Genomic DNA, 27,264 nt, shown 5'->3' with positions numbered 1-27,264 from the left:
GTGCAAAAAAGACCTCAATCAGTGATCCAGTGCCAGAGCTGAAAGTTGTTGCGCACTCACACTTTTGTATTGCTACTTCTTTTTGCTTGATTCCTTCGATGAATCATTCTGCCTTATCCATGGATTACCATTGTCCTATATCTGCAGGAATGAAAATATTTGCAATGTGTTTAATCAAAATAACTGAACTGATTCTAGAAATAAAATTATACAGACTTGTGATTATTTTTTCCATCCTAATGGGACCAGAATTTTATCATTCATTCATTCATTCATTCATTCATTCATTCATTCATTCATTCATTCATTCATTCAGTCTTGCCCATATACTCCTTTGCACAATGTGACATTAGGCTATAAAAACAATAAAAAACACTGCTAAAACCACCCCAAAGTCTATTTAGACAGACATATGTTATAGTAATTGTGTTTTCAATTATTTAAAATAAGCCAGGACACATTATAAGTCTAACCTGTTTATAATTCACAGTTTGCCAGAACAAGATTTTATTTTACAGGTAGCCAGAGGAAGATTGTTCCCCCCCCCAAGTAGGATTTGTGCGATATGTTATGAGGGCTTTTTGGGGAAAGAAAAAAGGGCCACTGTATTAATTTTAAAAATGTATAGTTTATAACTGTTAAAAAAAGAAGCATAGAAGAGGTAATTTTATTAAGAAATGGAAGGATTTTACCAAATGTATATTGTATTTGAATACCCAAATCTGGTTTTCATACTTTTGATGGGAATCAAAAGCAAAGCGTAGCAATGAGTCAAGATACATTGTTGTTGTTCTTAGCGTTTATCCTGCTTTGCTGCAGAGTCCAATTATTTTGCACTGAACTTGTTCAGTTATTAAGATGTATTAATGCATGGTGCAATAAGGTGTTTGTAAAGTGCACACAGTCAGGTTATCACAGCATCAGCTTATCACAGAGTCTGATGATGATTAGGGCTCAGACTATAACAAGATTGCCCTTTTGGCTTCCATGTGTACTAGAAACTGGGCCTCTCTATCCTTGTCAGCACCTTAAATATGATACTATGTTGGCTCTCAAGAAGTTCAAATATATAATCATATTTCTTTATACTGTATTTGCTTCAACTTCTATTCCACTCCAATCATAACAATCCCCTCATAGCCTATATAATACATACAGGGTAGTTAACAATTCAGCTGGCTTGGTTGCTCAACACTGAGAAACTGGTGAAGCAGGCACAGCAGTGGCCGCATTTTCTGCATTGCATGAGAAAAGCACATTTTCCTTCGCCTATCCTGACCACTTTCTACAGGGGGACAATCGAGAGCATCCTGTCATACAGCATCACAGTCTGGTTGGGAAGCATTACTGCCTCAGACAGGAAGGCAGTGCAGAGAGTGGTGAGGATGGCTGAAAAGATTATTGGCAGTTCCCTCCTTTCCATCCAGGACATGGCACATAAGCATTGCTTGAGCAGGGTCCGTAAGATTGTCTGGAACACTACTCATCCTCATCACAACCTGTTTTCCTTGTTACCTTCTGGGAGGAGGCTTTGTGGTATCCATAGCAGAACATCCAGATTCAGCCATAGTTTCATTCCATACAGCATTAACCTTGTGAACTCTCAGGCGTCCACCTTCCATTATGTATTCAAGATGGACAGTGATTAATATTTATATGTTACGTATATGTAAGGGTGTAGGTCTATACATATGTTGTATATAGTATGTTTAAATGTGTGTTATGTATGTGTACAAACAATCAACAAAAAAAGCTTCTTTCAACATGTAAAAAACAAGAAAAAAGTGAAGGAAATGATTGGTCCATTAGTGGGAGAAAGTGGCAAGAAGGTGACAAGCAACAGAGAGAAAGCAGAACTATTTAACTCGTTTTTTGCATCCGTCTTTACACAAAGGGGAAAAAAAGCCCAACCTATCAAAAACAGTACCGTAAAAACCAGATTAGAAACACAAGTTAAAATAGGCAAGAAAATGGTAAGTGAGCACCTGTCCACTCTAGTCGAGTTCAAATCACCAGAACCAGATGGGTTACACCCCAAAGTACTCAAGAAACTGGCAGACGTGATCTCAGAACCACTGAACTATATTTTTCAAAGATCCTAGAGCACTGGGGAACTACCAGAGGATTGGAAAAGAGCTAATGTAGTTCCCATCTTCAAAAAATGAAAAATAAAAATAAAAATAGATCCAGGAAACTACAAACTTATCAGCCTGACCTCAATACCTGGAAAGATTCTGGAAAAGATAACCAAGCAACAAATCAGTGAACATCTAGAGGCAAACAGAGTCATCACCAAAAGCCAACATGGGTTTGTCAAAAACAGATCATATCAGACAAATCTTATCGCATTCTTTGACCAAGTGACAAAATTAGTGGATGAGAGGAATGCTGTGGATATAATTTATTTGTATTTCAGTAAAGCGTTTGATAAAGTAGACCACAATCTACTACTTGTTAAGATAGAAAAATGTGGGTTAGACATTATCACCACCAGATGGATTCTTAACTGGCTGACCAACCACACTCAACGTGTAATCCTCAATTTAACCACATCTACATGGAGGGAAGTATGCAGTGGGGTACCCCAAGGCTTTGTTTTAGGCCAGTACTCTTCAACATCTTCATCAATGATTTGGATGATGGGATAGATGGGAAACCCATCAAATTTGCAGATGACATCAAGCTGGCAGGAATAGCAAAAACTCCAGAAAATAGGCTAAGATACAGAACTATTTTGACAGACTTGAACATTGGTCACTATCTAACAAAATGAAATTCAATGATGAAGAAAATAAGGTTCTACATTTAGGCAAGAAAAACCAAATACATGGGTACAATATAGTAGTAACTCTGAGAGGGATCTTTTTCTTTTATGTCTACTTTATCCAAGATCTAAGCTTCGTACTTCTACAAAACTGATTACATTCATAATATCTTGTCACTAATGGGTCTTTTACTAACTCTCTCAATGTTTCATCATAATCAATCAAATCTATCATACTTTTATACCCATTATTTTGTCCTATGTGCATAGGAATAGTCTCGTGCTTGGCAGCCATTCACCAATCACCATTAACATTCATTCTTGGGTATCTGAATGTCCCATTCTCTCTTTTTATACTCTTGTCTCATTTCTACCCATATTTAATGTCACTAAACAAGAATATTTTGCCCCAGATCACATTTATTCAGAATGGTACGCAATTTTTCTTACAAGTCATCTCTGGTTCTTCCATTACTACCATTAATTAGAACATGCAAGATATTTTCAGATTATGACATAAGCCACCTATGTTTAGTCTCTTGCACAATGCAATGAACCTTGCAATCCTAGCTATTATGAGAGTGTTTCTACAGCTCCACTAAGGCAAGGGGTTTTTGTTTGTCTGGATCCCTAGACTGTTGCATGGTTGTTGCACTGTACCTCATTTGATGTTTCATGCACTTAGAAAGACATAACCAAGGATTTCATCATATGCTCATAATGATCTTCATCAATCATCACTTCAACAAAGGTAGTCATTTTTATATATATTAAACTTCTAGTTTCCCCATCAGACCTTTGGATTCCCCCCCCTTTTAATGGTGATCCAACCATCTGAGGGGGACAGGGAACCTCTAGTTTGTTACTGAATCAGTGGGGTGCATTGCTGAGCAACAATAGGGTCACTTTCATGTGGATGCTGCAGCAGGCAAAGTCTTCCAAGGGCAGGGAGAGACTGAATGTGAATTTAGCTAGTTTTGGATAAAGACGCCTTTCAGCGTCAATAAACACCATGAATGCAGCCACAGTAGAGTTACAACTTAATGAGATGAGGGGAAGTGCAGGGGGTCAGGCCTCCTCTCTGGGCCTCTGTCATGGTAATGAACTGGGCAGCCCGCAGCTGAAAAACTGCTGGAATTTTTATTTGCATTTCATTTAGTTGGAAGGAAATTGACCCAGATGGTCTACAAAGACAAGGGAAGGCTGGCAAATAGTCCGGCCCTGCACACTTTGCGAATGGCTCCCTCTTGTTTGCCCATCCTTTTCAGAGCCCAGGGCATAAAAGATTAAAATAGCGTGAGGGAATTGATTTCATGATTTTTCTTAAAGATAACTTCCCCAAGATTTCAAAAAGGACATTGGGATTTTAAAAAGCCACCCTAATTTAATCTGCCAGGACCTCAATAGTAATTAAAGGGAAGAAAAGCCAGGCTAATGAAGGAGGTGGTCAGGACTTTTTTGGGTGTTGTTGGTGGGAACCTTTCTTAATTAGGAAAAGCCCAAAAATCTAATGATGTTAATAGAGACAACCATGAACACTTATTGCAGAGGCTCCATAGCCATGGTCAGCTTTGATGATTAATTGTGCAAACAGCTGACTGTACATGAAAGCTTGAAATGAATTGCTAAGTCAAATGGTTGTCTGGGGCTAAAGAATATCAATGGTGTTGTTATCCAAAGCTGTTATTCTTACATAACTGCCATGTGGTTCCATACATGTATAAAATTTTGCATTTTGTGGTCATGCTTCTTGAAACAGATGCCTAGAGAAATGCAGGTGAAATTAATAATCTTTCTGATGTAATGTTATAGAAGCAATACCTTAGAAAATTCTGCTTAGATTAAGGGCACAATGAGATTTTGACAACTTCCCTGACCATCAACTAAAGGCAGTTTTCTATGTCCGGTCCAATAATAAATATTTAGCAATGTATTCCATTTTTATAATGCTGTAATCCCAGGGCTGTGAATGATATAAATATAAACCAAGGTATTGTGACAAAACATCCACCGTATTGTAATAAATAGTAGTAGACAAGAATAATATAGATTCCTGCTAAAATATCCATAGCATTGGTGCAAAGAGCTGTGAGTCTAGCGCCAGTCAATCAGCAGGCCTCTGCATTTTGTATCAACTGTTGAGTTGGAGTAGTTTCCTCTAACGTAGAGTGCAGCGTAGCAATCTATATCTGTAATAATGAGAGCATGAGTTACGGTTACAAGAGCCAATCCTACCCAATACGATTGCAACATGCACCAGCTGGGCAAACATTCCCCAGGCAATGTCCGTTACTTGCCCATTCAGCAGGAGGAAAGAGGGATGGAACTTGAGAGCTTCTGCCAGGTACAGCCTGAATTTTAAAATAAAAGCACACTATAAATTCCCCAACACATTAAGAACCAGCTTTTCCCCAGGCAATTCAGGCCAGCTGATTAGAGTCCCTCCTGGTTAATTGTATTCTGGATCTTGGTCACTTTTTATATTCTGCATTTCACATTTGTATTTATACACTGTATATGTTTTAATGTTATGTGGTTCTTTTCTGACTCATTGTTTTTGTTTTTGGATGCCACCCAGAATCACCTGGGGTTGGGTGGCCTTATAAACTCAATAAACAAACAAACAATATTTAAATAAGTGATTGTTTTGAAACGTGTACTGGCTGAAATAGTACCAGCTGAAAAATTAACCTAACACAACCAGAAAGTGATTATTTTTCTCCCAGGTGGCCTCTGCTTTTAGCAATATATTTGAAATTTTCCTTAATCTGTACAAACAACTGTAGAGAAATATTGAATATAGATATTTAAATTTTCTCATAGGACAGTATAAAACCAACATTCCCCACTGCAACTGATTCAACTTGCAGTACTAATAGAACATTTCCTATTTTATAAATGCCCTTCAAATGTTATCGGTTCTGATAGCAAGTTTATTAGCCTTGCTAGAACTAACAACTTGCAGCCTTCTAAAAATATGGACATGGAAAAGGGTTGCCAGACCCTTGAAAGGCCAACTTCAGCCTTCCACTAAAAAGCAAAAGAAGAAAGGGAAGCAAAGCATCAGCTGCAGCTGAAGCTTTTAAACACCTCTCTACCCCATCCCTCCTCCTCCTCCTCCTCCATATAGCATCATTTCACCTTTTTAACTCCAGCCATTAAATTATTGTCATTGAACTGGAGTCTACGCGGGTGATGGATGCTTCTCTTTTTATTGTAATGTCATTCTGAAGCTCCATGCTTTCAGCACCATTCTCCCTGGATGTAGATGGAGGCAGTAGATCACGGCTCTATGTCATGTTTTGTCTTGCTTGAACTACAGATGAGGAAAGAAGCCTGGCAAGTGCTTTCCATCACCGCAGACCCACAGGACCAGACCAGAAACTCATGGCTGTCTTTCATGCATGTGAGTAATGGCACATCAAGACCAAAGTCTTACATGCCAATGCATTTCTTGAAATTTTCACTCTGCACTCTGCATCTCTTAGTATGGCCTTCATTCACACGTGACGTCCTCTCAGAAGTGACTGGCCTGATCTATTGGGTATATAGCAATACAGGGCAGCTGTCAGCCTGTGTTTGGTAAGCTGTAGATTAAGCAGTACAAATCATGTGATAGGCTGGTGAGCTACTGCCAGCATCTAGATCTGGGAGGACGGGTACTGAACGGTGAAGCTGAGGATATGAGCCTCCTGTACACAGTTGAGAGGAGGAACTTCAGCAGCAATTGCTCTGTGGTAAGTAACTTGGTGCTGCAATGAAGCACGGATACGTAGCGAGTATATCTTTGGGGAAGCCCTGTTTTAGGTAACCTTGAGGCACTGCTGAATGTACAAACTGACAGAGCTTGCCTCATGTAGGCTAAGCAAAAAGGTTTATTTTATGTGGTTCAGCGAGCTATATAAATTTATTTAAAATAAATAAATCGTTGTGGAGATATGTATTTAAATATTTAAATAAAGAAGCTATATAAATGTTTTACATAAATTTAAATAAATCTTGTATGAAGCCCATACCTTACTGCTAGTTCAACAAACAATGGTTAAGTATGACTGTATAGTTAAATTATGAATCAAAGTACTTTCTGCTGTGCTTCACTCTGCACTCCACGATCGACATGCATTAGTAGTCCTTTCCTTTCTTTATTACACTTTTAGGTTATTTTTCCTCATGGACCCAGAGACTATTTGTTACTGTGTTGTTTATATGCAAATTCAATACAAAGCGATTAATAATGGGCTAGACCAGGGGTAGGCAACCTCGGCTCTTTTATGACTCATGGACTTCAACTCCCAGAATTCCTGAGTCAGCATAGCATAGCTGACTCAGGAATTCTGGGAGTTGAAGTCCATGAGTCATAAAAGAGCCGAGGTTGCCTACCCCTGGGCTAGACAAAGTGATTTATATATCCTATATACAAGATTTTTTTCTGCTAGATATTCAACTGCAAGACAAATCTAACAGTTTGTTACCTTATTTGGTTTAGGAAATCAGAACTCTAAATAAGTGTGGAGAAAGGAGAGATTCTGAAAATTCTAGCTTCATGTCCAGTTTTCATTCTATGAGTAGTTAGACACCAAGTCACATTTGCCATTGCGCCCATAGTAACTTATGGAATTATATCTCAATAGTATTGTGGAATTCCAACACTGTATTGTCCACCATATGAGTTAGTCCGCTTTTCTTCTCATTTTCTGTCACAAAGACATTGGATATAATACATGCTGTGGCTGAACACATTTGTAGACCAATGATTTGGGAAAGCTGACCTGTATATATCTTTTTTTTTTACAAAGGTCTCCTGGGTATGAAATATGCAATGGATCCTCTCATCCAACTCTGCGCAGAGTGCAGGAAAACCAGTTAAACCATCCACAAGAAGTAGCTCTCCGACCTCTTCTTAAAAACTTCCAGAGATAAGGAGCCATAACTTCCATAGGTAGACTGTTCCACTGTTCCTTAAATCTTACAGACAGGAAGGATTTCCCCGCTTATATTTAAATGAAATCTAGATAGCTGCATAGTGACAGATTTTGTTTTCCTGGGCTACAAGATCACCGCAGATGGGGACTGCAGCCAAGAAATTAAAAGACACTTGCTCCTTGGGAGGAAAGCCATGGCAAAGCTAGACAACATACTAAAAAGCAGAGACATCACCCTGCCAACAAAAGTGTGTATAGTCAAGGCCGTGGTCTTCCCAGCTGCAATGTATGGCAGTGAAAGCTGGACCATAAGAAAGGCTGAGCGCCAAAGAATTGAGCCCTTTGAACTCTGGTGCTGGAGAAGACTCCTGCCAGTCCCTTGGACTGCAAGGCGATCAAACCGGTCAGTCCTAGAGGAGATCAACCCTGACTGCTCTTTAGAAAGCCAGATTCTGAAGTTGAAACACAAATACTTTGGCTACCTAATGAGAAGGAAGGACTCACTGGAGAAGAGCCTAATGCTGGGAAAGGTTGAGGGCAAGAGAAGAAGGGGACGACAGAGAATGAGGTGGCTGGATGGAGTCACTGAAGCAGTAGGCGTGAGCTTAAATGGACTCCAGAAGATGGTAGAGGACAGGAAGGCCTGGAGGAATGTTGTCCATGGGGTTGGGATGGGTCGGACACGACTTCGCAACTAACAACAACAAGAAGAAGATAGCTGCAAGTTATACCCATTATTTTCAATCTCCCTCAATTTTCTGTCCCAATAGAAAATAGTTTTCAACCATCTTCTTTGTAGCATCCCTTTATTTATCCGAATCCAGGTATCATGTCTCACTTCAGTTTTTGTCTCCCAGCTCCTTGCATTCACCAGCAGTCATTTGAGTTTGGACATTGGATTTCATTCAGCTCCGCCAGGTTGATGTTGTACTGTATAATATCCATCAAGACATAATTTTTCTGAGAAAGCACAATGAAATAGTAGTTTGGTGCCTCCTTTTGCTGTTTCTAGTTGCATTTTTAAAAAAATTCCTTGAATTCTTTTTGCTGCCATCTATCCACTGTTGTCATTATTGGTTTGTGAACATGGTTCAGTAATTGGAAACTGGATCATTAAAGCAAATAACCTATAAGATAAGGGGCAACAGGAGTACTACAATTCATTGATAATAGTGAATAAGTTTTGAGTGGAGTGACTGAATGTGACTTCATATGTGCTGTGTTCAGAGGAGCTGATCTAACATAAGCATTCCAAGAAGAAATATGTATAAGAAATATAACTATAAATATCTAAAAAGATATTTCACTGGGCTAGAGATCCACACATCCTTAATCCTCTGTACTGAACTGTATTTGGATTTGGGGAGCAATTCAAAGTTCTAGTTGTCTCCTTTGAACTAGCTAAGTCGTTACATGGCTTAAGAATGATATGTGAATGCAGCTGTTTAGTATATAAGATGCTGTTTTTGTATTGGTCTTTAAGTTGTCTCATTTATTACAGTGCTGAAGGAAAACCAAGACCAAAGGGAATACAATCTAGAAAGGGTGACAATTATTAATACACTTAGTCCTTGACTTACGACCACCATTGATCCCAAAATTTATGTTGTTAAGAGTGATAGTTGTTAAGTGAATTTTGCCGTGTTTTACAACTTTTCTTATCACGGTTGTTAAGTGAATCACTGTAGCTGCTAAGTTAGTAACACAGTTAAGTGAATCTGGCTTCCCCATTGAATTTGCTTGTCAGAAGGTCACAAAATTTGATCATATGACTCCAGGACACTGCAACCGTCATAAATATGAATCAGTTGCCAAGCCTTTGAATTTTGATCACATGACCATGGGGAGGCTGCAACAGTTGTAAGTGTGAAAAATGGTCATAAGTCACTTTTTCAGTGATGTTGTAACTTCGAACAGTCACTAAATGAACTGCTGTAAGTCAAGGACTATCTGTGATGTATTAATAATGACATACTATATGTTTATATGGTATAAGCAGGAGAAACCCATCATCTGGGTGTTTTGAATGTGGTGCTTTGCTAGCTATGCTTTGTAGGTGGATGTAAAAGCAGCATACATCTTTTGTTAGAAGAACACTGAAAGAAAAACTTTCATTCTATGTTAAGATCATAAGACACTGGAGAAAATTTATATGGCCTTCTATATAACTCACAGTTCCAAAGGCTATCAGACATCCTTTTCTATACAATATATAGTTCAAAAAGGCAAAAAAAAAGTACTGCAAAAAGGGTTTTGTATGGGAACTTTAACTTCCCATCCCATTTGACTTTAAGTCTTTTAAAAACAGGTCAAATCAATGAATTTAATGAAGGCCACAGAACACAATAGCTTTGCCTTGCATTTTGACCCAGATAAAGAAGAGTCAGTCTAGGTCAAAAAGCTTTAGCAAAACTTTAAGTGGTTAGTACACAAATGTGACAGAATGTTTAGAATCTCAGAGTCTTGCCATTCCCATTGACAAGCAGTTAAAAGTATTTGAAACGGCTGCATGAATGAACTTCGATAAGGTAGAGCCATTGTCTTCCATTGTTCCTTGCTCTTCATACCAGAACATCTCCCCCAAGAAAAGAACAAGAGTCAATGAATGTATAATGTAGTCCCACTTTTACTGGATTTCTTTGGACTTTTTGTGGGCTGTTCACTCCATTTAAATGCCTTGCTACACATTAAAATCTTTCCCAAATGACTGTGACTGTTGAGTCATCCATGTCCGACAGAAAAGCCTTTAATGATGCCAAGAAAACTATAATGGGTTGGGACACAGATTAATAGAAATGAAGATTTAAATTAGCCATCCTCTGCCTTTCTCACAAAATGAATTAAAAAAAAATCCACTGATATCAGGTTGCTTAGTTACCATAGAGTTAAATATTGAGAAAACAAAATTTGACAGAGGAAAGCTGGGTGTAGATTCATATCCAATGTTTTCTTTGAAAAACAAATTTGATAACAAACCCCCCCCCTCTCTCTCTCTCCGTCCCTCCCTCCCTCCCTCCCTCTCTCATCTTGTGGGACTTTTGTACATAACAGTTTTAAATAAAATAAACGTGTCAGAATCGGGGGGGGGGGGGAGGAAAGAACTAAAGATTCCCACAACTGTTTTTAAATTTTCTGCCAGATGAAAAAGTTGCTTTTCCCATGCAAGCAAACCACCTCAGCAAAAAAACCATGTTCTTGTTATTTAAAACAATTTTGCAGGGTCAAAGACTAAATTGCTCTTTTATGTATATTTTGGATGGACTGCTCCAAAGAACCATATGTTGATTTCACATGTGTTCTGTAGTCTTGAGCGCCATGGTTTTTGGAAGGTTTTCCCTCAGTAATTTTCTATAGCTAGGTTTTTATTGTATTTTACTCTTTTGTCTAGTTTTTTGTGTTTAGGAAAAAAAATCCCCCTTCATTCATAGAATGGCAACTTTCTGTCACCCATCTTTGACTTTTCTCCTTATGTCTGCGGTAAAGCTGTCATTTACTTTTATTCCCCCTCCCTTCTCAATATTTGACAGCCAAAAGCCCTTGTCTGCTTTTATGGCTTTTTGTTCACATTAATGACATAACCTGTGCAAAATGGCAACAGCTCCCTCAATCTCTGCATGTAAAATTTGCAACATTTTTTGAGACGGGTCAATGCCCATTTTGGGGGTCCTTTTCTTTATGTGAGGACCGTGTTAAAAGTTTTTGCAGATGTGAGCCTGTGACTGCATGCAGAGATGGGGGGGAAAAGAAAAGAACTTGCTATTTTCTGATTGCCATAGTAACTCAAGCATTCCCTGTGTGTGTGTGTGTGTGTGTGTGTGTGTGTGTGTGTGTGAAAGGATTTTTTTTTTGTTTTTGTGTGCTTTTTAAAAATGCTTTCTTTGGATTTTGGTTTACTTTTGGTTTACTAGATCAAAACAATTAGGTTTGATTTCCTATGCAATCAAGCATTCTACTGAGGTATATGGCACAGAGGACAATATGGCTTGTATAAAATAAAACCATTTAAGTATAAAATAAAACTGGCTTGAATCTATTTTGTTCAGGATAACAATGGCATTTCCCAAATGTCTCTCTGCTACTATTTCCTTGGAGTACTAACAGAAAATTCACCTAGTTGAAATATAACAGAAGACATTTCAAAAAAAGTGGTGAATGAGGTTTCAATAGGTAGAAGGTTCTAGTGGCTATGAAGATAGGTTACTAAGGCTACAATGAGCACAATCATATTATGGAGTAAACCTATCAGATACTGTGGAACTACAGCAGGGCTTTTCAACCTTTTCACCCATTGTACCACTTTTAGGATATTACAACATCCGAGTACCACCAGTCGCCTAGCAAGGTGTCAAAAACTTGATGACCAAATAAAAAAGGAAAAAAGTGATGAAGTATAGGTAGTCCTCGACTTACAACAGTTCGCTTGGTGACTGTTCAAAGTTACAATGGCAGCTGTCTTCCTCCTGTCCGAGGTTTTCATTATTGTGAGCATTTCTGTTGAGGATTGGCAGCGAGGGTGGGGTGGGTGGGGGTGTTTGGTTTTTATTCCCCCATCTGCTGGGTGGCTGCAGCAGGTTTTGGTCACTTCACATGACCCTGGGATACTGTTACCGTCATAAATATGATTCAGTTGCCAAGCATCTGAATGTAAATCACAAGACCCTGGAGATGCTGCAACATTCCAGCTGATTGGTGCTTCTTCTGGGCTCAGCGGAACTGCCGGGATCAGCGCCAAGCTCCAGCTGGAGCCTGGCGCTGATCCTGGTGCTCCCACTGAGCCCTGACAGCTCCAAAGAAGCGCTGATCCTGGCGCTTCCGCTGAGCCCTGACAGCCCTGCAGCTCCAGCCATCTCTCGCTCAGGCTTGTGCGGTGCTGCCACTGGTTCAGCTCATTCCCCTTCCCCGCTGCCATTTTTCTAGGATAGTCGTGTACCACCTGCCAGGTGCCAATGTACCACAGGTGGTACCCGTACCACTGGTTGAAAAGCCCTGAACTAGAGTAATTATTTCTAGAACATGCCTTACATGGAATTTGAGAATGGGAATAGGTAAAATGTAAATGAATATGCCTCCATACTGCTCTCCCAATCAGCATGGCCCAATCCAATTTATTGAGTTCAGTATTTATTGAGTTCAGTATTATATGCCTACCTTATTCTGTACACCGCCCCGAGTCCCTCGGGAGAAGGGCGGTTTATAAAAACAAATAAATAAATAAATAAATAAATAAATAAATTAAACTCTAATGTGATTTGTTTCAGCTGTTACATGAACTTACCCAGCCACTATCATTTGCAGACCATCATTTATGAAAAAGAGTATTATGTGAATACAATCAATTGGGTTGATTTATCTGCAGTATGTCAACCCACTCACACTCAACCCAATGGATTTGGTCTAAGTCTACATTCCCTTTCCTGAAAGCCTCTGTCACTGAAATCCAGCGATGCAACTTGTGTGCTGGCTAGATATGAAGCTGGAAAATCCATCTTTTGAAGTCAGGAGCAACAGTTGCGGAGCTGATGAGCACAGGAGTAGACTTGAAATAGCTGTGCTTCTTTTGCGTCACTGGGGATAGGGATTCATAGATTGCAAGAGATACTAAAGAGTTAAATGCTTTGTGGGCAGATGGAATAATCCTCATTTTCCCCCAACTTAGCTCTGTGTTTAAGCTTGATTGTATTGACACCTGCACCGGGAGGAGGGTGATGAGATGCTCTTCTTTTGTCACTTATAATAGCTCATCATGATTGTTCTAACGTGCTTTTAAAAAGAGAAAGAGAGAAGGAAGGGCAAAACCCTAATCTTCCCCTTGGTGCTAGTGACAGTCAACAATAGTGAGATAGTTTGTTTTCCCCCAGTTCTTCTCTTACCCTGTCCCTTAACCTTCCATTGTCCCCGTAGCCACAATACAGTGGCGTCGCCCGGCTGGTTAGGGGGCAGTTTCTTGTACTGTACTGCCCTGTGCTTGTGTTCAAATCTTCCTTATTCAACTGTTTTTCAACTGTTTTGAAGATTTACATTTTTAATGGCTCATTTATGTAATCCCATAAATAGAGGAGCAGCAAAAGCAGCCCCCACACACAAATGAGAGAATCGGGGGGGCCTAAGAGGAAAAAAAAGCCGCTAGTGGGGGTCACCAGGGGTCTCAGCTGCAGAAGCCTTGATTGGTATCAACCCTCATAGCCACTGTGGCAATGGACTTAAGACCACCCAGTCAGCCCCCCCCCAACGGTGCTTTGCCAAGGAACAGGACGAAACTTCTATAGTTCAGTCTTCCCTATTTATAGACTTCTACAGCAAAGACTCATTTACCTTGTTGCTTTGACAGCTGCATGTCTCCCACAAAAAAAAATATGTTGCCATGATTAACTTGCCTTTCTGTTAGCAAGCAGCTGAGGTTGTCAGGGTTTCCTTACATGTCTTTCCCCACCCTGCCCCCCAGTCTCCCTTAAGCACCACATCCCTAGGCCTGCTGTATTCCCTTCGGTAGAGTCAGTGAATTCAACCACCTGTCCAACGATGCAGTTTGACTTCCTGGACAGAAAATTAAAAAGGAACTAATATTCAATGACTCTCCATTCTTCTGCATTGTCTTCCTGCTCTTTCCTGCAGTACAAATCTTTGGAGAATGTGAAATGCACTCAATAGATTTACAGGGGTGGAGAGACCAGATAAATGGCAATTTGATGAAGTTAGTTTATCTTTAATAGCTTCTTCCATTTTCAGTGCAACTCTATCTAAATTGTAAGATTATTGTGTTACACAATAATAATTAACAATCTTCCATCACTGCTTTGCTGTAGAGATTCAGACAACAAAATTAATTAATACTATATGAACTGTTGATCGCAATTTTTAAAAGATTACAAATTCAGGTTGTAATGTATTAATTATATTAAACACTTCTGTGAAAAGGGAAGTATTTGTTCCTTATATCAGTTGATTTAAAATGGCCGTTTTGAAAACTTTCAGAGATCACACTATGAATATGATATATTTACAATATTCCACCTGGCAATATATACAATTGAAACATGCAATGGTTAAACAGCATCACATGGATACTTTGGCAACCTTGAAAGTATCTGCAATATTAGGATCATTAAGGTATACAGTTCTTGATTTGAAACCAATAAACCAATTTTATAAAGAATTAAAAAGCAAAATTAAAAATTAGTATTATGTGAAATGAAGAAATGGAATATCCAAAATTGGAAAATAATTGGGTCCAGAAGCTAAAACACACTTTCTTTAATTTAAGAATGAAATTCACTAATCAGAAACTCTTATTTATATCAATTGAACAATTTAACAGATTTTTTAAAAAGGTTGGATAGTAGGTATGGCATAAGAAATGTTAAGAAGTTTTAACTGATATTTGGTTTTGTCCAGTTATAGGTTTTTTTATTTCAACTGACATATTAATATTATTATAAACATATAAACACGATGCTGAAATATATTCCTAAAACATGGAATCTGCCATTTCATGAAAATCTTAGACTCCTTCAAATCTGGCAAGGAGGATAATTTTATGTAAACTGAAAGAAACCTATCCTCTGGTATTAAGGAATGATTTCAGAATATGATTAGCTATTTTTTGAAAATGGTTTATGTTCCAAAAATGAGAGCACTGTAAAACAATATGTTCCTATATCATCTAGTTTGAATGATAAGGTTATGAAATGGATATAATTTTATGTGTATCAATAGCAAATGGATATTACATGAATCTTTAAATTACTTTTCCCCTTTGCTGTTACATTTGGTTTATTTTAGTCACTATAGCATTTTTCCCCCACAACATATCTCTGTCATTTCTCTTTATCTCTAAAATAAAAATTAAAAAATTAAAAACAAATAGATAACAAAAAACTTCAAATGGCAGACTGGGTCTTTTTCTGCCAGTACACTCTCTCTCTCTCTCTCTCTCTCTCTCTCTCTCTCTCTCTCTCTCTCTCTCTCTCTCTCTCTCTCTCTCTCTCTCTCTCTCTCTCTCTCTCTCTCTCTCTCTCTCTCTCTCTCTCTCTCTCTCTCTCTCTCTCACACACACACACACACTATCTATCTATCTATCTATCTATCTATCTATCTATCTATCTATCTATCATCTATCTATCTATCTATCTATCTATCTATCGCTAGTTGGTGGGTGAACATTATTCAAGATTTCATAGTGATATGCTAGGTTATATTAACCATATTAACCATATTGCCATAAGTAAGGCACCATACAGCAAGACATTTGGCATTATTTCATTTGGAAAACACGCATGCTTCATTTCTCATCAATCAGGGATTGTCATATAGTGGGACCCAGGAAATGTGTCTATTCTGTACTTATGCCTGCCATTTGGAGCATCATAATTTTTAAGATGTTCCAGTTCTGTTCATCTTTCAGAAAGCCTTGAACATTTAATTGTTATTCCTGGCAGGGAAGTCAGGAGACTAATTGAGTCCACATTGCTGGGGCATGGTGTTTTCAGCAGCTGCTTTGCATTTAGTTTGTTATGATATGCACTTTTAAAAAACTTTTTATTATCCACTCAGAGTCACATTAGTGAGATGAAAGACTGTATCAGTTAATCAATCAATCATCAATCAACCAATCTTAATGGTAAATAGGCAGCTGGTACCTTTTATTTATTTGTTAAACGCTTGCTGTAGAAATGAAGTAAGCCTAATACTTCTCCTAGCCCCCTTGTTTTTAAAATGCAATTGTTAAATATTCCCAATGACAAGTGTGAGCAATAAAAATGCCATGACAGGAACAATTCTACTTTACGGCCACTGCTGAATCATGTTCACTGGTAACTTTTTCTTTATCATAATTGGTTCCCTAGCTCTCAGTTCAGATGACATACTAAAATGGCCATAGGAAATGAAATTCTTGGACATAATTCCAAGGAACAGGAAGTTTCAGGGACTATCAGAGGTTTCCTAATAGTGGCATTAATAGAGGCATAGACCAATGAGTATGCAACTAGTGTGCCAATCAGAGGATTACTTCCTGCCTGATGTGAAGATTGAGGATATCACACACCTTCTAGATAGTTCAGTAGCAGAGGTAGCATAACAAGGAACTGGTACTTATGGTGCACGCCAGCACCAGAGACATAAGAAAAAGTAGGTTTGCGTCTTTATTGTTGGGTAATATTTTCTGATTCCACTCTTCCCACTAAGCCTCTTGCAAGGACAGACAGCAATAGTGGAAGAGAAAACACAGGTTCTTTGTCTCTGCCTAGCATAATCACCATAGAAAACAACCGCACCCAATATAAGGGTTTAGTAAATCACAAGCTTGAATAAAGCAGACTAGGCTATTTGCGGGACCGCTTCTCCTAAGAGTTTCCCCCTGTTCTAACAGGCCAGATAGGATGAGCACCATGTCCTTTCTCTTTCATGGCGTCATCCAGCAAGATCTAGGAAGCTTGCCTTTTCCAAGGCCTCATCTAACCTCTGGGAAATTCTCCCCTCTTTGATTTTCCCAGTCTTCTGGAATGCCTTAAAACTAGCTCTTCCTCCAAGCATTGGGATAAATTAAGGCTGGAGCACAGTGACTGTGGTTGCTGGTGTAGCAGGGTGTTGGGGCTTGCGGATTTGGTTTTGTTCTTTAAGATGGCTTTGTTGTCTTTGTTTTTACTGCTGTTTTTGTGAGCTGCTCAGAGTCGAACTAGGCCGCCACATACGTCATGTCATACGAACAAATTCATTTTCAATTTCAGCACATGTAGATGAGCATCATTTTCCTAACCAATGTAAGCAGGAAGGTTATTTAAATTAGCGATCAGCTACAACGGGCATGTCAAACTGGCTGGATGTGTCACGCTGAAACCACGCCCACCCATTGCTGGCCATGGGGAAAAAGTCACGATACGTCACACAACGCCACACGACGGGAGTTTGACATGCCTGAGCTACATATCTTGCAGCAATTTGATTTCAGAAAGATTTTCCAGTGTAGAAAATATAGCAAGAAAATTATCAGGCCCCAAAGCAGCAAATAAAATAGCAAGTTATAGGCCACTTTTACGCACAATACACACAAAATATTTTTTTTTATCTTTTATTTTATAACCTAAAACTTGGGGCTCTGACCAAAATGTTATAATGAAACTTGTTGTGGAATATTGTTTCAGTTGAGAAGACGATTGAGGAAGGGGTCTTGAGCAGTTCTTAGTCATGTACGCCCTGGATGATTCTTGGTAGTTTTGCTAATCAGTCATACTCTGGCTTTGTGTTGGGCTTCGGCACATTATTTAAGGTCATCCTAGCATGCTTCTGTAGATCTATTCATCTGTGTGCTTATTTATAAAACTTATGTCTGCCTATCTTATATGCATTAATCAGTGGCTCGCAACAAAACCAATAAAATAGCAATAAAATAATCATTTTCTGGATAAGGCTCATAGAGGTCATATGCTTCTTCTTTCAGGTTCGGCTAGCACTATACAGTATATCTGCATGTCCAGTGTATGTTATCCAGTTGTCTTCCAGACTTTGTTGTCTGATATCTGGTTTTTTAGAATCTTCCAAAGAAAAAAAAGATTTAACCAGATCCTGAGCATGTTCCTTCATATCCTAGGATGCTGGAGATTTAAATCTGCTCAAAGTAAACAGATAAATTGACTGGTTGATTTTTTAAAATTTTATTTTGAACATACCTAATAAACCCTTTTTGTAATTTCTAGTATTTTTGCCAGCCTTGGCTCATTCTGAGTTTTAAATCAAAATGATTTAAGGTTTCTCTTAAAATCAAGAACTCTACTACATGGTAACTTCCTTTCAATGCTTCGGCCAGCTAAAGTCTTATCTGGATACTAGGCTTGAATGAAATTAACTGAATAGCTTTCTGAGTAAAAACACACAAGATTACACTATTATACTGTTTGCATATTGAGTTAAATATGGTAAGACTGGTGTAGTGATAAATGTACAGATGAGTACAGCTGAACAAATGTAGTCCAGCTTAGCTTGATATCTGCCTTAATGAAACTAGAAATAGAAACATAGTACCGGTACTTTAAGGTCATTAATGCCTTAAATGGATTTTTGGTTTCTACCAATAAAATAAACCCAAAGTCTTGTATTCATATTTCACATTAGCTGATCCGTAGAATGGTTACTTGACTAGTTAGGTACATCTATCAATAGGCAGTACCAAGTGTGCAACACATTTGATACTAGCAAGCTTTGTGATTTAACATTTATACTGGCTTTAGCATCTTGATTTAAAACTGCTTACGGTACTCTTCTTTCTGTAACCTGCCAGCATCTGATCTAACCTGTCAATTACTGTATTTTATAATGATTAGTTTCTCCTACATGCTTTTTCTATTCTTATTTTATCAGTTTCCACCAGAAGCAATCTCCCCTGTTTTAGCCATTCTGAATTGCAGCTTAAAAGGCCTGGCAATTGTCAGCAATTTGTAATTATCTTTTCACTTCATCAAGCCTGTATTTTATATCTCAATCAGGTTTTGTTAACTGTCCATACTTCTCTAATTAATTTGATTCTGAGTTTATCAGTTATTTACTATTCAGGCTGTGTAATCAGTAGAACTGAAGGTGGATTTATAATATTATGCTGAATGGATGTGAATTTTAAATGGAGCAGACACAATTAAATATATGCTGAAACCAGTATGGTACCTGCAGACAGCTGAGGTTATTTTCACTTTTATTTCAAGAATGATTGTCACTAACCAGTTACTATTTAATTTCATTATTTTCAGGAAAAATACTTGAAATATAATAAAGTACCAATTATATAATAAGAAAACCATAGAATTTGACTCAACTATACTGCAATTTCCAATTTCAATATGCTTCTGCAACTTACATATTCAGAATTTTAAAAATAGAACTCCCGAGATAGTTTTAATTATCTCTTAATACAGAAATGCTTCGCTGTATTTATTAGCAATGAAATACACAGCATTTTAAGTAGATAGATTCAAAACACTAAAACTTTATGATTAGGAAAAATTATGAACTCAGACATCTAAATCAAAAGAGAACTTATTCCCTGGTGTTTGGAAAAGTAAATAAATTCTATTATGAAATGAACAGACAGCTATTTTTCACACAGAATTCCATGTCCCCACAGGCGCTCTGTTATTTAATTAACTGAAGCTAAATAGTTTATAATATTCAGATACCATATAAATCTTTTTTCATGTTAAAACTACAGCAAATATATTCAAATTGAATAAAGTGAAGGCCTAGAGAATTATCAAGATCCATATCTAAGGAACAAAAATGAATAAATTAAAATTGTATTAAGAACTTTTCTGAACAGAGTTGCAAAGTGTATTTACATATTGTACTACATAGCAGGGGGAAAAAACCATTCCTTACTGCAATGGAAGCATTGGGGCAGGTTCCTTCACAATGATTCTGATCAACATCAAACAGAGAAATCCTTTCTATAGGCAAAGAAGAAATATAGACAGCTAAAATAGGCTGCACACATTTGAGCTAAAAGATCATTTCCAAAATATTTGAGCACAAAAGTCTTTAACAACCATCAAAATTTAATTTGGGATAGTATAGTAACAGAAAGGAAGCACAGAATCATTTTTTTTAGGTACATAAAGATTCAACTCTAAACTGTTACAACAGACATTTGTACTAAGCAATACTTTCAAGTCAAAGATAAATGAGCATTCCCCCAGAGTTAACAGCTTAATTAGATTCTTCGACATAAAGTTTTTCATTATTTGCTGGATTGCTTTTCATACTTGTCCTTTGTGTTCTGGTTCCTGTGCTTGTATCTGTGCCTGTGCCTGGGAGGAGAGCAGCTGACTCTTCTCCTAGACCGAAAACTAGGTTTGTAAGGATGCATTCTCTGTCTCTTTGGTTTGGTTTCTTCCCTGCTCTGACTTGGTTCAGAGTCTTTATTTTCTTCTTGATCTTCCTGTCCCTGGTCTTGCTCTTTTGGTGACTGCAATGTGTTCTTAATAGTATTAATAAGAAATCTTTTATTTGTACTGGCAAGGGGGCACTTCATCCTGTAAAAGTATCAAAAAGCAGTAGCATAATATCCAAAATATACAAAAAAATAAAATAAACATTACGAATATACAAAATGAGTACTACAGCTAATTTTCTTTTTTGACTTCCCTTGTATGCCACCTAGTGTAGACTTGAAGTACAGAAAGAAGCAGTCAAGACACATGCATTTTATCATAGGGTTGCCAAAAAAAATCAAATACTTAATTTCTTCATTAAAAGATATAGAAAATCTAGTAACATCTGCAAATCTGTTACAAATGTAATTATAGCCATTCATGTGGCAAAATAATCTCTAGTAGAAGCATGTGGCACAAAAAATTGTTACGACATAAACCTTTGTGCTTTACTGTAAAAGATTTAAGTTTTTCCATTGGTATATTCAAACAAGGAATTTAAATCCAACATGCTTCAGCCATTTGATTCTTAAATTAAGTATATAACCAAAAACATTCTTATAAACCACTCATTTTTCCTAATACTTGGTATATAATTATTTTCATTCTTATACCAAATTGAAATTAAAATAACTGCAAACCAATATTCTCTCAGATATAAGTGACAAATATGTTGCAACTATTAAAAATCTCATGCTACTTACTATCAGACAGAATTACTATTTTCAGATATATCCTCTATTTTCCCATAGTGCCAAAAAATATTAAGTAGCAGTAGGTGGGAAAAATAGACTTGCTGGCTTCTTTTACTGAAACTCTTCTTTCTTTGCGTTCAAAAAGAGGATCCCATCTTAAAAAAATGACTTTGTGAGCTATTTGCTTATGTGTTGACTATGCAACCATAGCGAATTGATGGAATATGACAATTTCATGTGATTTATTTTCAAGGACTAAAATAGTAATCATATCGTGCTGATTATTATGGCACAACTTAGGATCCAAGAATGTAACATTAGTTGCCAGAGTATTTTGATCTGATAAAATTGGGACAACCAGTAAAACTTGTTTTTACAGCTCATCAATCCCACAGTAGCTATAAGGAATTTTCACTGGATATGAGGCTCTGCTGCCTTATTCTGCCCTGCCTATTACTGACAGTGAAGAAGAAAAGTACTAGCAGGCTCCTGAGAAAGTTTTAGTAAAATTGTTTCTACACTTGCAATCACATGCCATAAACTCATCCAAGAGTAACACCGTTATCGGAGTCTCCAGAATACCAGTATCATCTACTTCCATTATAAAACATAAGTGCTTCTGGCGGGTGGCAAAGTGGGGCCTCTTTTGAAACAGGAAGAATGGAATGGAATTATTTAGATTATATTCTCTTTCTTCCTCTCTCTTACCAGAAAATGTATTCAAATATTTAAGACAAATTCAGCTAAATACCTGAATATAATAATGAGCAACATTATTTCTAAACAAGACTACACATAAAAGAAACTTAATTCTTATTCTTAGTTATGTGTATACTTACCAACAAAAAATGCTATATTTTAATCCATTGGTGAGAAATTTATATGACAATGCTCACTATGCATTCTTACTCTAGTCCCTAGTGAGACTTATTTATTAATGCACATTTGAAATTGCTATTTTTAGGGTTTTTTAAAAAAGCATATATTATTTTATAACATTATTATACTTAATTTGAAGAACTTACCAGCCCATGGGCCCCATTGTTTCTGCTCTAGTTTTCCCACGCTTGGCTTCTGTCAATAGCTCTTCCACTGCCTTCCTAAATGTTAAGAACAAACATATTTCTTTCATCTAACAGTAATGCAGACTATTACAATTCACTTAAGCTGCAGTCCCTGGGTCAAAATAAAACTGTAATCTTTGAAATTCAGGTTGCAAATAATAATCTTTCATGTTCTAATTCCCATGAGTCACTGGACAGACTTTTAAGGTATTTATCCAGGTTGTCTAGAAAGCCAGTTAGGTGTATGATTAAGGTGCCAATCTACAAGCAGCCTATAAATTTAATCCTCCTTTAGGCACAGAAACCAGCTGAGTAACTTTGGACTAATCATTTCTTCTCAGGCCAAACAACCCTCACAGAGTTTTTGTGGTGGAAATATAAGGAGAAGCCATTACATTTTAAAGGCAGGTTATAAATATAATAAGCAAATGAGAGTACATTAAAAGAATGCCTAAAAGATAGGAAGAAATCCATAAGGATAGAATTTTGGCACCAAAGAAATGCTAAGTATCATTTTTATTAGATATTGTTGAAACTGAAACATCCCAGAATTAGAATTCTTTATTTAAAAGAATATAAAGATATGCTCAAATTTATTTTATCAGATTTGAGAAACCCTTACTTGACTCTTCCTCCACCTGATACGTATAGCTGTTCTGGGCAAGGGCATACACTTATAAAATGGGAAAAGTTGTTTTAACCTTAGTTATATTGAAATTGGTTAAAATCTTATATGGGCACTTAATTGGTAACAATTATCTATTGTGATTATGAATAATTTGCCCATTATTGGGTTTTTGTCTGGATTAATTTTTCTATTAGAATTACAGCATGTATTTTTATTCCACTTTAATTATCCTTACATTACTTATCCTTAATGTAACTTTATAGACGGGGGGATAAGGTACCCCCAGGTAACCCAAGTACATCTCCTTAAAGTACCAAACGTTTTACAGTCTATTTTTAAGTGGGAAGTTGGAATGCTGATCCCAAGATAAGTATTATTTGTAAGAATATATCTAGCTTTCCCATAGTTCTCCAGGCACTGACAAACATTCACCCGTAATATGGAAGGTGGAGTCATCATACTTTACTTTTCTTGCTACCTAATTGATCACTCATCTGAATCTTTCTAATCCTGACCTTAATGCTAATAATTGTGGAAAGATGATTTTAATTAAGATTGCTCTAAGCGATGGTGGAGGCTTTAATCTTAGGACTGAGACATTTCTGTCGATTACAATAATAAAAGTTTTAAACTGATTTAGGGATAAGGAGGGTGAACAAAAAGGTATGTCCTGACTTCATCAAATACTGCCTTGCATTTTACCCATTTTGTTCAGCCTTCCAAGAATTTCACAGGAAAAAAACTTTTAAAATAGGTTGCAATTTCTGATATTACAAAGATATTTTATAAGAGAACTATGATAGTGTGTATTCCATTTGTGTATGTACCCATTTATCTCTTTTAAGAGTTAAAGTAGTCTGCAAGATAGAATTGGAGACTTGTGAACAAAACAGCATTTCAGCCTATGTTAACATTAAGCTCCTTTATTTTTTTCTTCCCTAGTCCACTGTTCTCTAGCTGTAAATTAAATGGTTGTTGAAACTGAAACATCCCAGAATTAGAATTCTTTATTTAAAAGAATATAAAGATATGCTCAAATTTATTTTATCAGATTTGAGACAACTAAATGGTTCCGCCCCAGGCGCCTAATGGACCCTGCACGGTTCCAGATGGCGCTTGGGTCTGTACCTATCGCCCTCACTCACAGCCCAGTTGATGCCTTGGTGGATGCCTTGGTGGATCTTTTTTAAATTTGTTTTTAACTTTTGTACTGGTTGTTTTAAATGCCCTGTAAACCGCCCTGAGTCCTTCGGGAAAGGGTGGTATATAAATTTAATAAAATAAAATAAATAAAATAAAATAAATAAATGGATCACACTGAGGTTTTACTCCTTGCCAATACTGTATCTTGAATGTATCAGTCCAACACATATTATTTGTTGGTGGATACAGGAAATAGCATGTTGGCTTGCAAGATGGCTCCCAGCATGCTTAAACTTTAAATAAAATCAGGATTTAGGTATATTTGGGTATACAAGCAAATACGTGGCAACCTTGACTCCTACTGCACCTTACATTAGCAGGGAATGCTATATGTGACATAAGTACAACCAAAGGAAATGCCCTATTCTCCACCTTTTTACTAAAACACGTAAAAGTTACAATTGGTCAAAGTTATGCTAGGCAGTGGAGGTCAGTATTCATGAACCTATCTGTTAACAACCATGGCATATAGAATCTGAAGAAAAAAGGACCATCAGGTTAAATGAAGTGGAAGATCCTTGTTTAAAATGCTATTTCTATAGCAATAGGTAAATACTATTCTACAGAAAATCTGTGCTGGATTTGTTTTCTGTGGTATTAAGTCTTCTTTTTTTCTCTTTTCTATAACAGTTAAAAAATTGGGACTGTTATCTTTGAAACATATCACAAAATATGTTACGTGAATGACAAATTTTCTTTACAATTGCCTGATATTGGCAACACTAATTTGGAACTCTTGTCTCTATATGTCAAATGCTGTATTATGGTCTTGTATATTATTCTGGAATTTTTCTTGTTTAATTTATTTGATCCCCTGATCTGAAGTTCTCTGTCAGCTATCTCCTCCAATACTGTTTGCCTGTTCCTATTTAAAGCTGCAAACTTTTTTTACATAAAAGATCTGCTTTCACCTTTTGGCAAAATCTGATTGTCTATATCTTATGAATCCAAAACGTCTTTGGCACCGTGTTAATAGCTTACAGTTCCACAAGTTGAACAGTGTTGGACTAAATAGAGCCTTGGTGGAGCAGTGGGCTAATGTAACACCAGCTGCCTGCAATTAGTGCAGGTTCGCATCCCACCAGGCTCAGCCTTCCATCCTTCCGAGGTAGGTAAAATGAGGACCCAGATTGTTGGGGGCAATTAAGCTGACTTTGTAATAATGCCGCTTGGGTGTGTGTGTGAAAGCCCTAATAAGCAGGCATATACATAGAATGAAGGCTACTGCTAAGCTTGTAAGCCGCCCTGAGTCTTTGGAGAAGGGCGGGATATAAATGGAATTTTAAAAAAAAATAGCTATCCCAATTCCAAATTCTCCATATATTTCCTATAAACATCTCTACATTTGCAGCCTAGTTAGAGGGACAGAATTGGGATAATTCAGTTTATGCTTTGGAACTGTTTTATCTCTTTCCAGGGGTGTCAAACTCAATTTCATTGAGGGCCGCATCAGCATTGCGGTTGCCCTCAGGGGGCCGGGTGGGTGTGGCCTGGGTGGGCGTGGCCTACTGGGTGGGCGTGGCTAGAGTGCATATGGCCTACTGGGTGGGCGTGGCCAGCTCTACATCATTTGCATCAAGGGTGCCTATGGGGGCCTGGGCAGGAGTGGGACAGATCTGAGGGTCTCTGGCAGAAGGAGGGTCTCTGGGCCAGGGCCAAGGCAGTGGGGGCCGGTCCCTCACTGTTTCCAGGATGGCTTCGCGGGCCGCATGAAACCACTTCGCGGGCCGGATCCGTCCCCCGGGCCTTGTGTTTGACATGTCTGCTTTAAACTGACAGGAACCCTCCTGCTTGAGCTCTGCAATTAGATAGAAAGTGGCATCATCCCCTTCCCCCCCCCGTTTAATTTTAGGAACAGCAATTAAAAGAAAGCACCACATTAGTCTTTCACTCCCTCCTTGGACCCAATGTTTCATTATGGACAGGGGAGGACACTGGGGATTTGATCCCAGAGTTAAGGCTAGGCAACTAAAAGGCCTCCGGCAAGTCCCGGATCAAAACCTGTTCCAGGCTGCAATTCCCCCGATGACCTGCAGCCTTAATTCTGGGGAACGAACCTTTGCATCAGCCCACAACTAGGCGGTTAGTCAGTGAGGCAGGATCACTTACTGAGTAATAAAACACAGCCTCCCACCGCTCCAGGCTAATCTGGTGCCCGTGATGTCGGAGTACAATTCCTATAATCTTTGGGCCTAGTTGGGGATGACGGAAGTTGTCCCTCCCAGTCATCTTGGCCAGCACCAGGTTTGAGAAGGGTGCCGGCTCGCCCTCTGCTTTAGCACCCGCCCGGCGGGCACGGAAAGGAAGCATTGCACCTTCCGTTTTTTCCCGCCGCCTTCAAATCTCACCTCTCCAACTCAGCGTCGTCCGCCATGGCGTGCAGCGGTCGAAGAGACCCGCTCTCAAGCTCTCACCGCCACCATCTTGCTCGTCTTGCCGGAAGCGCAGCGGCAGCTCTAGCCGAACGCGGGCGACGAGAAACCAACAGACTCTCGCGAGGACTCCGAAAGGGGCGGGGCTCAGCAGCAGGCAGCCCACAGCCCCGCCCTCCCCAGCAAAGCTCACCCTCTAGCAGTCGAGCTCAGGGGTAGGCAACCTCGGCTCTTTTATGAGTCATGGACTTCAACTCCCAGAATTCCTTAGCCCACTGCTCCACCAAGGCTCTATTTAGTCCAACACTGTTCAACGTGGAACTGTAAGCCAGCGTTTCCCAACCTTAGGAACTTGAAGATGCGTGGACTTCAACTCCCAGAATTCCCCAGCCAGCTATGCTGGCTGGGGAATTCTGGGAGTTGAAGTCCACGCATCTTCAAGTTCCTAAAGGTTGGGAAATGCTGCTGTAAGCTATTAACACGGTGCCAAAGACGTTTTGGATTCATAAGATATAGACAATCAGATTTTCCCAAAAGGTGAAAGCAAATCTTTTATGTAAAAAAAGTTTGCAGCTTTAAATAGGAACAGGCAAACAGTATTGGAGGAGATAGCTGACAGAGAACTTCAAATCAGGGGATCAAATAAATTAAACAAGAAAAATTCCAGAATAATATACAAGACCATAATACAGCATTTGACATATA

General features: G+C 38.2%; 1 protein-coding gene across 1 annotated transcript; it reads right to left on the bottom strand.

Moving 5' to 3' along the window:
- Window positions 1–19,352: 19,352 nt before the first annotated feature.
- On the bottom strand, window positions 19,353–26,648 carry POLR1D (RNA polymerase I and III subunit D). Its single transcript, XM_083363061.1, has 3 exons — window positions 26,536–26,648; window positions 22,318–22,392; window positions 19,353–20,699 (listed from the first exon to the last, which is right to left on the bottom strand). Exons 1-3 carry the CDS (start codon window positions 26,559–26,561, stop codon window positions 20,405–20,407), a joined length of 396 nt encoding a protein of 131 aa, XP_083219187.1. The 5' UTR covers window positions 26,562–26,648; the 3' UTR covers window positions 19,353–20,404.
- Between the last annotated feature and the right edge of the window lie 616 nt (window positions 26,649–27,264).

The sequence above is a fragment of the Vipera ursinii genome, assembly GCF_947247035.1.
Source record: "Vipera ursinii genome assembly, chromosome: 4".
NCBI classification, from domain to species: Eukaryota; Metazoa; Chordata; class Lepidosauria; order Squamata; family Viperidae; genus Vipera; species Vipera ursinii.
Note: the sequence above shows the minus strand (reverse complement) of the source record. Positions and strands in the feature narration are given on the sequence as shown.